General features: G+C 43.0%; 1 protein-coding gene across 2 annotated transcripts in view; it reads left to right on the forward strand.

The window, feature by feature from the left end:
• The first annotated feature begins 232 nt into the window (after positions 1-232).
• The window catches only part of CEP83 (centrosomal protein 83), a 34048-nt gene continuing 19856 nt past the window's right edge, over positions 233-14424 (forward strand). For both annotated transcript variants that reach the window (XM_066633405.1, XM_066633406.1), the window contains exons 1-4: positions 233-360; positions 7800-8063; positions 9450-9600; positions 13951-14043. In XM_066633405.1, coding sequence (XP_066489502.1) covers positions 7912-8063; positions 9450-9600; positions 13951-14043 — 396 coding nt within the window. In that variant the 5' untranslated portion in view covers positions 233-360; positions 7800-7911. The remainder of the gene's footprint in view (positions 361-7799; positions 8064-9449; positions 9601-13950; positions 14044-14424) is intronic.

The raw sequence follows: 14424 nt of genomic DNA on the forward strand, positions 1-14424 counted from the left end.
CGAGTAGACCTGCGAGGGCTGCATCCAAGCCACGTGCCGCCGCCCTCTGACCTGCCAAGGGCCTTCCCAGCCCCGTCCTGCCAAGCCCCGCCCACCAGAGGCTTCGCGCGCCGCTTGGCGCTCAGCTTCGGACTGCAGCCACCTCCGCGTTCCCGTGATGCACCGCGGCCGGCCGGAGAAGCCCTGGTCGTTCGGGGGAGGGTCCTGCCAGCCTGGCGCTGCTGAGCGCCGAAGGTGGGGAAGGCGATACGGGTCCCGGGAGGGCTCAGTCGGAAAACTCGAAGGGGCGGCGCCAGCGGAGCGGGGCGGAGGCGCCATTTTTAAACAGCTGAGGCCACCGACTGCTCCCTTCGCGGTGAGGTGAGCGAGGAGAGGAGAGGCCGGCCGGCCGGTTGAGGGAGTAGCCGCCGCCAGGCTGGTTTTCCTTGTGAGGCGACGCCCGGAGGCGCCTCCCCCGGGTGGAAGGAGGCGAGTCGGGGCCCGCCGTGGCGGCTGTGCGGCGCCCCCCTCCCTGCTCAGCCTGGGCTCTTCTGCCTCGCGCGTGGCCGTTAACGGTCAAACCCTGACCGTTAACGGTCACGTGTGGCTGTCAGCGGACAGAGCGCGACCGTTAGCGGGCTGTGGCGTGAAGAGCGTCCACGCCTACCTGGGAGTAAGTCCCACTGGCTGCCGTGCGGCTTACTTCGGAGTAGACGTCCCTAGGCTGGCGCTGCTACCTTCGCAGCAGTTCTCTGGGAGGGGCTTACAGCCCCATCCTATGCCTGTCTACTCTGAAGTAAGTCCCATTGTGTCCAATGGGGCTTACTCCCAGGAAAGTGTGAGTAGGATGGCAGCCTTAAGCCCACTCCTATGCCTGTCTACTCAGCAGTAAGCCTGCTGTCTACTCCCAGGAAAGCCTGGGTGGGATGGCAGCTTTAGAGACCAATCCTATGCATGTCTACTCAGCAGTAAGCTCCACTGTGTCCAGTGGGGCTTACTCCCAGAAAGTGTGGGTAGGATGGCAGCCTCAACACTGTGACACTATCCAGTGGCTGTGGGACGGCTCAGGAGGGAGAGAATGCTCTGTCCTGCCAGTACACACCTGCCCCCAGCAGGATGACAAGGGCCATGTTGTAAGGGCAAGGTTTTTTAAAAAGCCAGTGGCAAGGAGTTCCACAGACCAAGGCTTAAAAAATTAGAAAAGGAGCAGAAGAGAGCTACCAAAATGATTACTGGGCTGGGGCACCTCCCTTTTGAGGAAAGGCTATGGTGTATGGGACTCTTCAGTCTAGAAAAGAGGTGTTTGAGGGGGGACATGGTTGAGACATAAAATTATGCAAGGGATGGATGAGGGGATCTTTTCCATCTCACACAACAGCAGAACCAGGGCACACCCACTCAAACTGAGTGTTGGGAGAGTTAAACATTTATTTACCTAGCATGTAATTAGTCTGTGGAACTCCTTGTCACAGGATGGGGCGATGTCATCTGACCCGAGTGTCTTTAAAAGGGGATTGGACAGATTTCTAGAGGACCAGTTCACCTGATAGGCATGTGCAACCTCCTGGTTTTAGGAGTAGGCTGTCTCTGACATGACAGATGCAAGGGAACTTTCTGCTGTAAGTTGTCTTGGGTGCTATCTTAGGCAGTGAAAGGTGGGGTAAAAATACATTCTAGTGAGAAATTTTCTCATTCACATATTTATGGGAATCTCTCCAAAAGCTATCTTATGGATGCAAATGTGATGTCAGAACTGTCTTTGTTTACTTAAAACCTTTGGATTAACTGATACTCTTCTCACTTTCTGTCCCCCAGTTCTGCCCCAAACAAAATCCACCAGCTAAAAAGCTCAGATTAGTTTTTTGTGTGTGTGTGTGTCACTTCATTATTTAACAAACTGAATGCTTGGCTGCTAATGTAGTATGTGCCCTGGACAGTAATGCCCCTAGCATGCTAGGGGGAGGGTAACAAGTGTAGATGGTACAGTATTTCTAATCACATGGAAACCTGGATGGGTCAGACATGATACTATGATCAGTTAACCCCAAGAAGGGCCACGGATGGGATATCACTCCCAATGAAATGAGCAGTGGCTTCCAAGAAAACTAAGCAGACAAAGGGAATACATTTACTTCTTAGTACTTGTATAACCTTTTTTAAAGCACAAAGTACTTTCTGTATATTAGCTTGATGTAACAACAGCTTTGTATGATAAGTTATCCCCATATTGCAGCTGAAGACTTACTTAAGGCCATAGTTGGCAACCTTCAGTCTCGAAAGACTATGGTATCGCGCTCTGAAAGGTGGTTCTGGAACAGCGTCTAGTGTAGCTGAAAAGGCCGATTCGGGAGTGACAATCCCTTCCACACTGGGAGCAAGTGCAGTCTGTCCCTGGCCTGTCTCCCTGGCTATGGGCCTTCCTTCTTTGCCTCTTAGCCTCAGACTGTTGGCCAAGTGTCTCTTCAAACTGGGAAAGGCCATGTTGCACAGCCTGCCTCCAAGCGGGCCGCTCAGAGGCCAGGGTTTCCCACTTGTTGAGGTCCACTCCTAAGGCCTTCAGATCCCTCTTGCAGATGTCCTTGTATCGCAGCTGTGGTCTACCTGTAGGGCGCTTTCCTTGCACGAGTTCTCCATAGAGGAGATCCTTTGGGATCTGGCCATCATCCATTCTCACAACATGACCGAGCCAACGCAGTAGTGCATTGTTTCAGTAGTGCATACATGCTAGGGATTCCAGCACGTTCCAGGACTGTGTTGTTTGAAACTTTGTCCTGCCAGGTGATGCCGAGAATACGTCGGAGGCAGCGCATGTGGAAAGCATTCAGTTTCCTCTCCTGTTGTGAGCGAAGAGTCCATGACTCGCTGCAGTACAGAAGTGTACTCAGGACGCAAGCTCTGTAGACCTGGATCTTGGTATGTTCCGTCAGCTTCTTGTTGGACCAGACTCTCTTTGTGAGTCTGGAAAACGTGGTAGCTGCTTTACCGATGCGTTTGTTTAGCTCGGTATCGAGAGAAAGAGTGTCAGAGATCGTTGAGCCAAGGTACACAAAGTCATGGACAACCTCCAGTTCATGCGCAGAGATTGTAATGCAGGGAGGTAAGTCCACATCCTGAACCATGACCTGTGTTTTCTTCAGGCTGATTGTCAGTCCAAAATCTTGGCAGGCCTTGCTAAAACGATCCATGAGCTGCTGGAGATCTTTGGCAGAGTGGGTAGTGATAGCTGCATCGTCGGCAAAGAGGAAGTCACGCAGACATTTCAGCTGGACTTTGGACTTTGCTCTCAGTCTGGAGAGGTTGAAGAGCTTTCCATCTGATCTGGTCCGGAGATAGATGCCTTCTGTTGTAGTTCCAAAGGCCTGCTTCAGCAGGACAGCGAAGAAGATCTCAAACAAGGTTGGTGCAAGAACACAGCCCTGCTTCACGCCGCTTTGGATGTCAAAGGGGTGTGATGTGGAGCCATCAAAGACAACAGTGCCCTTCATGTCCTTGTGGAAGGATCTGATGATGCTGAGGAGCCTGGGTGGACATCCAATCTTGGGGAGAATCTTGAAGAGGCCATCCCTGCTGACCAGGTCGAAAGCCTTCGTGAGATCTATGAAGGCTATAAAGAGTGGCTGTCGTTGTTCCCTGCATTTCTCCTGCAGTTGTCTAAGGGAGAATACCATATCAGTGGTGGACTTGTTGGCTCGGAATCCACACTGTGATTCTGGATAAACGCTCTCTGCAAGTACCTGGAGCCTCTTTAGTGCAACTTGGGCAAACAACTTTCCTACAACGCTAAGGAGAGAGATGCCACGGTAGTTGTTGCAGTCACCCCTGTCGCCTTTTTTCTTGTACAGCGTGATGATGTTTGCATCCCTCATGTCTTGAGGTACTCCACCTTCTCTCCAGCAGAGACAAAGGATTTCATGCAGCTCAGTGATGATGATCTCTTTGCAGCACTATAGGACTTCAGCAGGGATGTACTTAAGGCCACATTCAGTATAATTCTACGTCTACCTATAGAAGTGAGCATCATTGAGTTCATTTGGCCTTGCTGCTGGAGAAGGGAAGTTCTGCTTCAGTCTCTTAGCCACTATACTAGCTCAATGTTGGTTACTGTTTTAGGCCTGCTGTTCTAGCCCTAGGTACTAATTTTGCAGAACACTGGCAAAACTCTTCCATGCACATTTTTAAACATTGGGAAACTTACCACAAGATGTCAGTATAATTCAAATTGCTATTTCAGGATATTGTATATTTCTCAATAAATTAAGGCTACTAAATAACAATTCATAAAAATTAAAAACAGAAATTAATAAAAACAGTTATAGAAATGACTAAAAAATGATTGACAGATTGATTTGATTTGTAATACGCTTTTCTCCCCAGGGGGGGCACCCAAGGCAGCTAACAACATTTAAAAGTCATAAAATACATTATTCTGATTCATATATGAATATCAAACAAAACATCAACATAATTGAAATTGTTTTGTTTTTATTTGATTTTAATTTTTGATACTGTGATTTTATGAATTGACTGCTGCCTTGAGCTCTTAAAAGGCAGGATATAAATAAATGCCTATTGGATGGATAGTTTTTATCTTATACTTTCTAAGATTTTAAATTCTTTCTAAACTTTGCCAGGTTTTGGGTTTTTAGTGTAAGGTTCTATTATTATTATTATTAACAGTATTTATATACTGCTTTTCAACTAAAAGTTCACAAAGCGGTTTACAGAGAAATAACTAATGGCTCCCTGTCCCAAAAGGGCTCACATCTCTTCTCCCCTCATTTAGTGTTACAATTGGGTGTGCTGCAAGACTGAAATATAGTGTTAGTATATTTTTCATATTTATAGCCTTGCTCGTCAGAAGCACTTACACCAAAATAAAAACCCATAAAAAGTTACAAAACAAAAACATTTAAAAATGGGGTAGTGCTACCGCAGACCACATTCCCTTTAGATAATATATTCAGGCTCCATAACCTACTTGGATAATCAAAAGGGCTGAAGCTTATAATGGGAGATATGCAACTCATTCTTTCTGTGGCTTCAGATTTCAGGGATGTACACTTCAAATTTATACCAAGAACTCCAGAGGCAAAGGTTCCAATAAAGTAGTTTATCTTTGCTTATGCTAGATATTTAAAATATAATATATGCTACATAGAGAAAGAATTGTGGATAATTTCAAGGAGCCTAGTTCCATAGTACAATATAGCTGAGCATTATCTCAAAGTTAAGTCTCATTGCATATCATACCACAGCGGTTGTGTGCTGCCCAAGTCAGGACTAATGACTTCCATGTTTCTCTCTAGGAGCCAGGGAGAGGTGAAATGAGGAATCTCTTTCCACTCTGTCTACTGTAGGCTCACAATTTACATTTATATTCTGTTCCCAAGAATAGGGAAGACTAAAATACATTTCGGCAGTTTTCCAAGGCTTTTTTCTATGTTTCCAAGACCAATAGTTATAATATCCTTTGATTTAAAATCAGATTTACTATTAACTACTTTGATCCTCATACGCTCCAACAACTATTTTGGAACAAACTATCCTTCTCTGGAATATTTTCAATTTAACCCCCCTTTTACCTGATTTCCAAACATTGTGTAATCCCAGCAACATACGGGGGGACGGGGGACAAATTAGGCTGATTTGCTACCAAGTGACTCTGAACTTGTGTTTCTTTCAGATGGTAAACTTAAAAATGAATCAAAATCAAGTGACAGAAATCAAATGAAAAAACAAGTGGCTATAAGTTGAATGAAGACCCTCATCAAAACTCTTTTTCTTTGTAACTGTGACAGCACAGCAGATAACATATAAGAAGGAATGATAAATATAAAAGGCGTGGGAAAATTTTTATGTGTGTGTGTGTGTGTGTGTGTGTGTGTGTGTGTGTGTGTGTGTTTTACCAGGTGCTGAGAAGTTACCTGACTTTGGGTCATTGTTTTGCAGTGACTCTGGCTCTTGGATGATATATTTAAGAAAATGGTGCTGGGGGACTCCTTTTTGTCACTTTGGCTGTTGGCCTATGGTGTCCCTCAAGGGTCTCCTTTGTCCTCCATGCTTGTTACCTCTACATGAAACTTCTCAGGCAGGTTATCCAGGATTTTGGCTTGGGTGTTATCACTAGACAGATGATCTCCAGCTCTCTCTCATTTCCATAGTCAGCCTGGGAAGTTCTTAACTGCTCTCTGGAGGTGATAATGTTCTGGATGAGAGCTAACTGGCTGAAATTTAATTTGGACAAGACAGAGGTGCTATTAGTTAGGAGATTTGTGATCTAAGAATTGGATTGCCAGTCTGTTCTGGATAAGGCTGTACTCCACTTGAAGGATCAGGTTTGCAGTTTAGGGTGCTCCTTGGACCTGGCATTGAACTAAGATGCCCAGGTGACTGGGAATGCCTTTTGTCAGCTTAACAGGTAGACATATTAGCATAAGAAGAGCCCTGCTGGATCAGGCCCAGGGCCCATCTAGTCCAGCTTCCTGTATCTCACAGGAGATCTGGTATCTTCCTGTATACCAGATGCCTCAGGGAGTACACACAAGACCACAAGATACTTGCATCTCAAGGAAGAGCATTCCTCTATGCAGTCTATTGATCCCCTGCATAATTAACTGCTTCCTTTTTTTGAACCAGACAGACCTGGCTATAGTTTTATATAGTTTATATATGTAGATATTGTTTTATATATCCCAAAGTGTCTGCAATTGCATAGTAGCCACCTGCTGAAGCACCTTTGTGCTTTGTGCACAATTTGTGACAGGTGGAATAATGCTTAGGGCTCAGATAACTTTTCTCAGGTGTTGACTTGCTATTGGGTCCCTTTGAAGCAGTTTGAACAACCACCTTTTACAAAGAAGCATGTATAGATTTCTGACCAATACTCTGAACCAGAAGGATTATCAAAAAGACAGGTTACAGTTTGCACCCTTGCCAGCACCATGTCTTTGGGCTGCAATAACTGAAATTAATTCATCATCAGACATTTTCCTAGCATGTGATTTTGTTTTGATTGTGGCCTACCTTGTGCCAAGACCTGAGGGCTTGACCCTTTTACTTCATTCTTCTCTGATTTTTCTTCTAAGCAGCTTGTCAAAGAGCATGTCATGTCGAAGAGCAAAAAACAATTAGCTGTTAACAAGGATGGCATACTTCTACTACTGATAGGGTAGTTTTAATGTGAAAAGGAAACATTTTGGCAAGAAAGCCTGAAGAGGAACCTTTTAAAGTGGTGTCTCTTATCAGGGGAGAGCAACTTTCTTTCTTCACTCCAGCATGACATCTTTTCCAGTGACTGTTGCTGGTGTGTCATCTGCATTTTTTAAAGATTGCAAGCCCTTTGGAGATGGGGATTATTTTTTGTTTTGTTTTGCTATGTAAACTACAAATTATTCTTGTTTAAAAGTTGTATATAAATATTCTTTAATAATAATAATTTGGGCCTTGTAGTTATTAAATGGGGTATGTTTTCACTGGAAGATATGAGACAGTGTGACTGATTTTTCAAAAAATTTCATAGTAAATGCTGCCCTACAAGAACAGCATGAGTACCCATGGGGATTTTCAAGAGTGTTGTTAAAAAGTTTAGATAATGTGACATTATATTCAGTACCCCCACAAATGTCTAGTAAATTAAATTATTTGGTTTAATGAAACTGATCTGGAAATGAAATTTAAGTACTTGTGTGTATATATATATATATATATATGTGTGTGTGTAGCAAACACTTAAGGCTGCCTGAGAAAGTCATGAAGCTTTGCAACATGAATTCAAAGAACAGCTTTTTGACTACTAATTGGGTGCTTTTATGTTTGTGTAGGTAATTTGGCCTCCAGGGATGCACTCAAGAGAGAAAACGGTCTCTGTGACGGTGGCAGGTTTGTGCTGACAGCATTTTTACCCGATTGTCATCTCATTAGTATTCAGTCAGAATGGATGCCTTGTCGAATGTCCTTTCACCAGTGGGTGAACCTGGCAATCTTGTTAACTCACAAGCAGAAGTGCAAAAATTGTTAATTGATGAAAGAATGCGGTGTGAACATCATAAAACGAATTACCAAACTCTAAAGGCCGAGCACACAAGGTATGGTCTGCTTCCTTTCTTTTTCTGTTTGAGTAAAACAGCTAAGTTAAGAAAGATTAAGACTTTCCTGTGATATTTGAACTCATTGGCTCTTAGTAATGAAAAACTTTAGTAACAAAAACCAGGTTTTTACAAATAAATTAGCTGCAGTAATTCTTAATTGTAAGACAGTGTTCCAGTTTCTTCATTATGTCACTGCAAACTTTGTGGGTGGATGTGTTTGACAATTTACAATTACTTACTAAAAATGGCTACATCTGCCTGGCAGACCACAGCAAGCAAATCTTACCAAGCAAAGCAACCTTCATGTGGTTGTGAATAAAGTGGTCTTCATAATGGCATTAATTTGTGTAAATAAGGCAGCAATCCTATACACACCTACCTGAGTATAGGTACTTAATTCTGAGTATTGTATATGCATAGAATTGTGTTGTTAAGGCCAAGCTAGACATGACTTTAAACGCATAGTTCGTCCTTGTGTGGTGGTGGTGTTTAGTTTGCTTTTTGAAAATGCTGCAGGGTGCCCCCCGTCTGAATCTGGATTGGGGGCTGTCGAGGTTGCATTGGGATCAGTGGCAGTTTCTCAGAACCCAGGGAGCTGAAATGGAAATGCCTGGAGCCAGGGTGGCAGGAGAGACTGCAGCAAGAGGAAGCAAAAGAGGAAGGATTCGGGAGAATATCAGCCCCAGTGCAGAGTGGCCAGATACAATGGAGGACAGAGTGCCTATACATTTAACCATTGTATAGAAGAGGGAATTTTGGTAGGTGCAGCTCAACATGGAAAGGCTTAAAAAGCTGCACCTGCCAAAGTTTCCTCTTCTATACAATGGTTAAAGATATAGGAACTCTGTCCTCCATTGTATCTGGTCATCCTGCCCAGAGCTTAGCCAAAGTGCTGCTTGCTGCTAGCATAGCCCTATCCCCCGGCCACATCAGCAAGGGGTATTACCAGACCTGAAGATTTCGGCCTCTGAGGAAAACCATAGGACGGGCATTCATGTGACTGCTTCCTGTATCTTTGCTGGCATGAAGACAGTGACCAGTGAGAACAGGAGAGATGGGGACTGAGGCAAGCTTTGGTATGGAACAACACATGGGCAACGTATGGACAGCAACATGATGGGTCAGCTTTTTATAGTCGTTCCATAGGATACTTCCTTGCTACTACTAGCCCAAGCAGAATACCATGAGACTGATCTGAGTCATGCTACCTTGGCATGCACACAAGTAAACAAATGTGTCAGGCAGCACTTTGGAGCAGGGGGCTGTCCTCTTGTAAAGTCCTATGCATGCAGATAACACCATATAAATAAATGAAAAATTAGTCTTCTAAAAAAGAATGAATGCACTGAGATATAATGTAAAATGAAAACCTTATTTTTGCAGGCTACAGAATGAATATACAAAATCACAAAATGAGATCAAACAGTTATTGCATGAAAAGAGAACTGTTCATGACAAATTTCAATTCCTATTAGCTGAACTCCGAGAAGAATTATTGGATAAAACCAAAGAAATAGAGGAGTTAAAGATGCAGGTGAGGTCGTCTTTCTTTTATCTAGGTTTTGTAAATGTCAGACTGTTGTAATAATATGTCATGGAATTCACTTGCTTTGTATTTTAGCTCTGTGCTAATTGAGTTCCTCTTGCTCCCTTCTCCCCCCCCCCCCATATTTTCCTTAATGCAGTGGTTCCCATGGCTCCCTGGGCAGCCACGGAAACCAGCAAGGGGAGCTGTGGGATCCTTGCAAAAAAATCAGCCACCCTATACAATATATAGGATTGTAGGCCTAATGGTGAGCCATGGCCAATTGGTCAGTAGGTTGGGGGGGGGGTGCCAGTTGAAAAAGTTTGGGAACCCCAGCCTTAAGAAAATCCTCAACATAAGGCTCAATAGGAAAGAGGCTTCCTTAAGAAACTTTGAATTTGGCACCATTTTTGAAAGACTGTTTGATAGGTTGTTTTGCATGTTCTTGGCTGCCTTCATCTGGTTTTTCTGAGAAGAATAGGACCTAACCAACCCTCCTATTGAGATTGACACATGCCAGCCAATTGAATACCCAAGCCTACGACCAGGTCTTGTGGCAGGTACTGGTGCCTAGGTTGTCATAAATCATCCAAATGGATGAATCAATAACATAATTGAATTATGATTTCTTAAAGTCAAGCCTAGGTGTGTGTATGTTCTGGCTTGTCTCCCTCAGAGATTGCATCTGTGTTTGGCCTAGTTTTCACCTGCCTTCTGGGGAAAAGAAATACATGAGGGACTGTTTAAGTTGACCTTGGAGTAAATACCAGATAGGAAACAGTGAGATTAAAATGCATTAGAGCAGTGTTTTTCAAATTGTGGGTTGGGACCCACTAAGTGGGTCGCAAGCCAATTTCAGGTGGGTCCCCATTCATTTCAATATTTTATTTTAATATATTAATTAGACTTGATAGTTTGTAATGGCATTTGGAGAAAAGTTACAGACCTGTACTTTAAACAAGCTACTATTTATATTCTTTTAACAATGATAGTCAATGGGACTTACTCCTGGGTACCTATGGATAGGATTGCAGCCTAGGATGGTTAAAAATGTGCCTGCTTGAAGATGTCACTTCCAGTCATAACATCACTTCCAGTGGGTCCTGACAGATTCTCATTCTACAAAGTGGGTCCCTGTGCTAAATATGTGAGAATCACTGCATTAGATAATTATCTTTGCTTTTAAATTTGGTTGTATGTTTGCTGTGATCCACACTCAGGCACTGCCAATGCCTAAACCATTTTCCTAGATGGCTTGGTTTATTCTTTTCTCCTTAAGTTATCCAAGACCACTTCTTGTGTTTTCAATAAGTTTCTTTACACTGTAATTCTTTTTTAACCTGCCTATTACTCATTGTACTCAGTCAGAGCCTTGCTGCAGTCCTTCACATTCCTGGCATGTACATGCTATTGGTTAGTTTTCCGGGGAGTTTTCTATGTCATTGTTTCTCAAACTGTGGGTCGCGACCCAATCTCTGGTGGGTTGTGATAGGCTGTCAGCCACCATCTTGGAAGAGGGCAAGTGAACTGGGTAGTGCCATCTTGGAAGCTGGCAAATTTGGACACCACCATTTGAAAGTTTCCAGTCAGGCTCTAGAGAAGCTTCAGGACTGAAGAGCTGCTGGGGTGAGAGAGTGCAGGAGTATGTGAAGTGGGCTGGGAGAATTGGGGTGAGTGAATTAAGCATTCTGGTGATCTGCAGAGGTATGTGAAATGGGCTGAAAAGATTACAGTGATGGCAATGGTGGTGGTTGTCCTGGCAGCTGCCCTTTTAAAAAATGAAACGCTCTTGGGACAGTGAGGATGTTACAGTGTTCTCAGAGAGCATTTTGAGGAAAATTTCTTCCACTTCTTTCCCTCCCTCACCCAGTTCTTCTCTCCCTTTCTCTTCCCACTACTGCAAAATGCCCAGTTTTCCAAACCCAAGTCCGCCAGTAACCTTCTGATTTGCTATCCTGCTCCCCTCCTTGCTTACACCTTTACACACCTCCTTTCCCTTGAAAAGTAGAGAAGGAAAGCCTTGCTTCTACCTAGAAACCACTTGAAATTGTTTAGAGCTGAAGGTGGGAAGGTAGAGCATCTGTTGATCTTGTGCAAGGAGTGGTCTCTGAATTGCAAGGCAGAAATCTGTCCTTAATCTCTCTTTTGCAGCCTCTCTGGTGTGTGACTTGGAATTGGTGCAGTAGCAAGCCCTTGCTTGCTAATATGGCTCTGATAAGCTAGTTTCAATTGCTTTAATTTTTCTGGGTTTCCAGCTCATGAATTATGACTTACTGTGGCTCTGATAAGCTGAGATGCTGACATTCTTCCAAGCTGACTTCTGCATAATATTTGCTCTGGCAACCCTGCAGTCCAGAATATTATTTTGTTGTGTCATGGCTGTAAATAGGCTTTTTTCCTTACACTTTGCTATTGGAAAAAGGCTGAGAAATTGCTCAATAAAAGTTAATAAAATGACATAAGATACTCTCCCTTTAATATAATTTAATACATGTGGTGTTGACTGTAGTAAAAGGAAATGTCACTTCCTGCCTGATGACATCACTTCCAGGTTGATAACATCACTTCTGTTTGGTCCTGGACAGACTGCCATTCTCAAAAGTAGGTCCCGTGCGAAAATGTTTGAGAACCATTGCTCCATGTAATTGGAAGGGAGACTTCTGAGGACAGTCTACCTGTGCTTGACTTTTTCTTCCTGGTGGGCTGTGGAGTCTACTGTTTTTTGACCTAGGAGGGAGGTGCAAGCACCCCAGGGTTCTCTCCCCCCATTCAATCACTATAAGCTCTTTTGAGATTTTTTTCTGGGCTTGAATGTTTGCTGTATTGTGGCTGGTATCTAAATAACTTGTATAAGCAGCTTGTGAGAGGTCATGGAATTGGTAACTTTCTTTTTCTTCCTTAAACAACAGGCCTCTATACAATAATAATAATAATAATATAATATACAGTATTTATATACCGCCTTTCTTGGTCTTTATTCAAGACTTTATTCAAGGCGGTTTACACAGGCAGGCTTATTAAATCCACGCAGGGATTTTTACAAATTGAAAGAAGGTTCTCTCTTTCAAGAACCACCACATTCAAGATGTTACGCTCCGATCTGGTTTAACATTCTGGCCTCCATCCTCCCACGCTCCGAGCAGATGGAACAGCTCAGCTGCAGCTTGCCAGCTGCTTCAAGGTCGCACGGTGCCGGTGGCCTCGAACTGGCGACCTTGTGGATGTTAATCTTCAGGCAAATGGAGGCTCTACCCTCTAGACCAGACCTCCTGCCCTGTTACAATGTTACAAACTTGCTCAGTTTCAAGAGTAACAGTTTCAAGAGTAGAAACTTTTGCTCAGTTTCAAAAGTAGTGTGCTGTAATGGATGGTGTGTTAGGGTGTGTGGGTAGGTAGGGGGGGTGAGGACTTCTATTTGAGAAAAACAAATGGAAAAGTTCCCTTGAACACTTGCAGAACTAGTGTGCATCCCAGACAGCACTTCTGCCAATAGCATTCAGGGAGCATCTGGCCTGTGAGTTGATTTTGTCCAATTTAGATAATATTTCTTAATATGAAGAAAAAGATAAAATCTAATGAACAATTATGTTCATTAGAATACTCCTGGAATATTTCTTCTGGTAATGCTCTGTCTTCTGATGTCAGAGCCCCTTTCTCTCAATTGAGGGAAAAAAAACAATTGTAACAGGCTAATAAAAAAAATCTGTTAAGTAGCATCACAGAGGATCACAGTCTTCTTTTGTCTACATGCCTTTTGGGGGCATAATATTTATATTGTACTCCTTTTGTGATTCTTTCAGCCAGCTTAGAATACTTTAGTTGCACAGAGAAGAGAACCCACTAGCTGGGTTGCAAGCCAATGTCAGGTGGATCCCCATTCACGTGCAAATTCATTCTTTTAACAGGCTACTATGTATGTGCTTTTAACAGTCAATGGGACTTACTCCCGGATAAGGGCAGATAAGGTTGCAGTCTTCGGGATGTTTGGGGAATTTTTATTTTAAACAGATTGGCAACTGTTTGGGAAGGTTAAGAGGGTTCTTCTTTGTTTTAAATAAATTTTAAACTTATTGTAAATTTTTAATCCACTTAATTTGATTTTGTCATATGGGGGTGTTAAAATTTTCCTGCTTAATGATGTCACTTCTGGCCACAATATCACTTCCAGGTTAGTGATATCACTTATGGTGAGTCCTGGCAGATTGTCATTCTAAAAAGTGGTTCTCAGTGCTAAAATGTTTGAGAACCACTGTTTAGACTTAGCAAAATACACATAAGGAAGTGTCACTTATTTTCCAATATCTGTTCTTTGAAGCAAATTTCATTTGGTTTGTGTATCCCTTTTCTGCTGCAATGTAGGTAATAACGCCACAGAAGCTGGAGTTACTGAAAACACAAATACAACATGAGTTGGAAACACCTATGAGAGAACGCTTTCGGAAGCTGGATGACGTAAGTAAAAACAAGGATTTCAATTTTTAAAAAATCCAGATGAGTTGTATCCTAAGCAGGAAGCATGTGGAAGTGAATTTCCCCACTGTCTTGGCCTGATGGAGTCTGTGCCTCCCCCTCTTTCTCCCCCACCAAATTGTTCTAGAGGGTCAAGATTCTGTTGAGTATGACAGGCTCCAGGTTATAGGAATACAAATCTAGAATCTATTGAGACGTGAAAATATCCAAAGAAGAGTTTATAAAAATAATATTTTACATTATTAATGAGTTTTCCCTAATGTTTCACCAGAATCTTTCTAGTCATTGCTGATTATGAGCCATAGTTTACTTCATTCTGACAACATTTTAAAACACTTAACAATCGTTATTGTTTATGGAAAT

The sequence above is a fragment of the Tiliqua scincoides genome, chromosome 7 (assembly GCF_035046505.1).
Source record: "Tiliqua scincoides isolate rTilSci1 chromosome 7, rTilSci1.hap2, whole genome shotgun sequence".
Lineage (NCBI taxonomy): Eukaryota > Metazoa > Chordata > Lepidosauria > Squamata > Scincidae > Tiliqua > Tiliqua scincoides.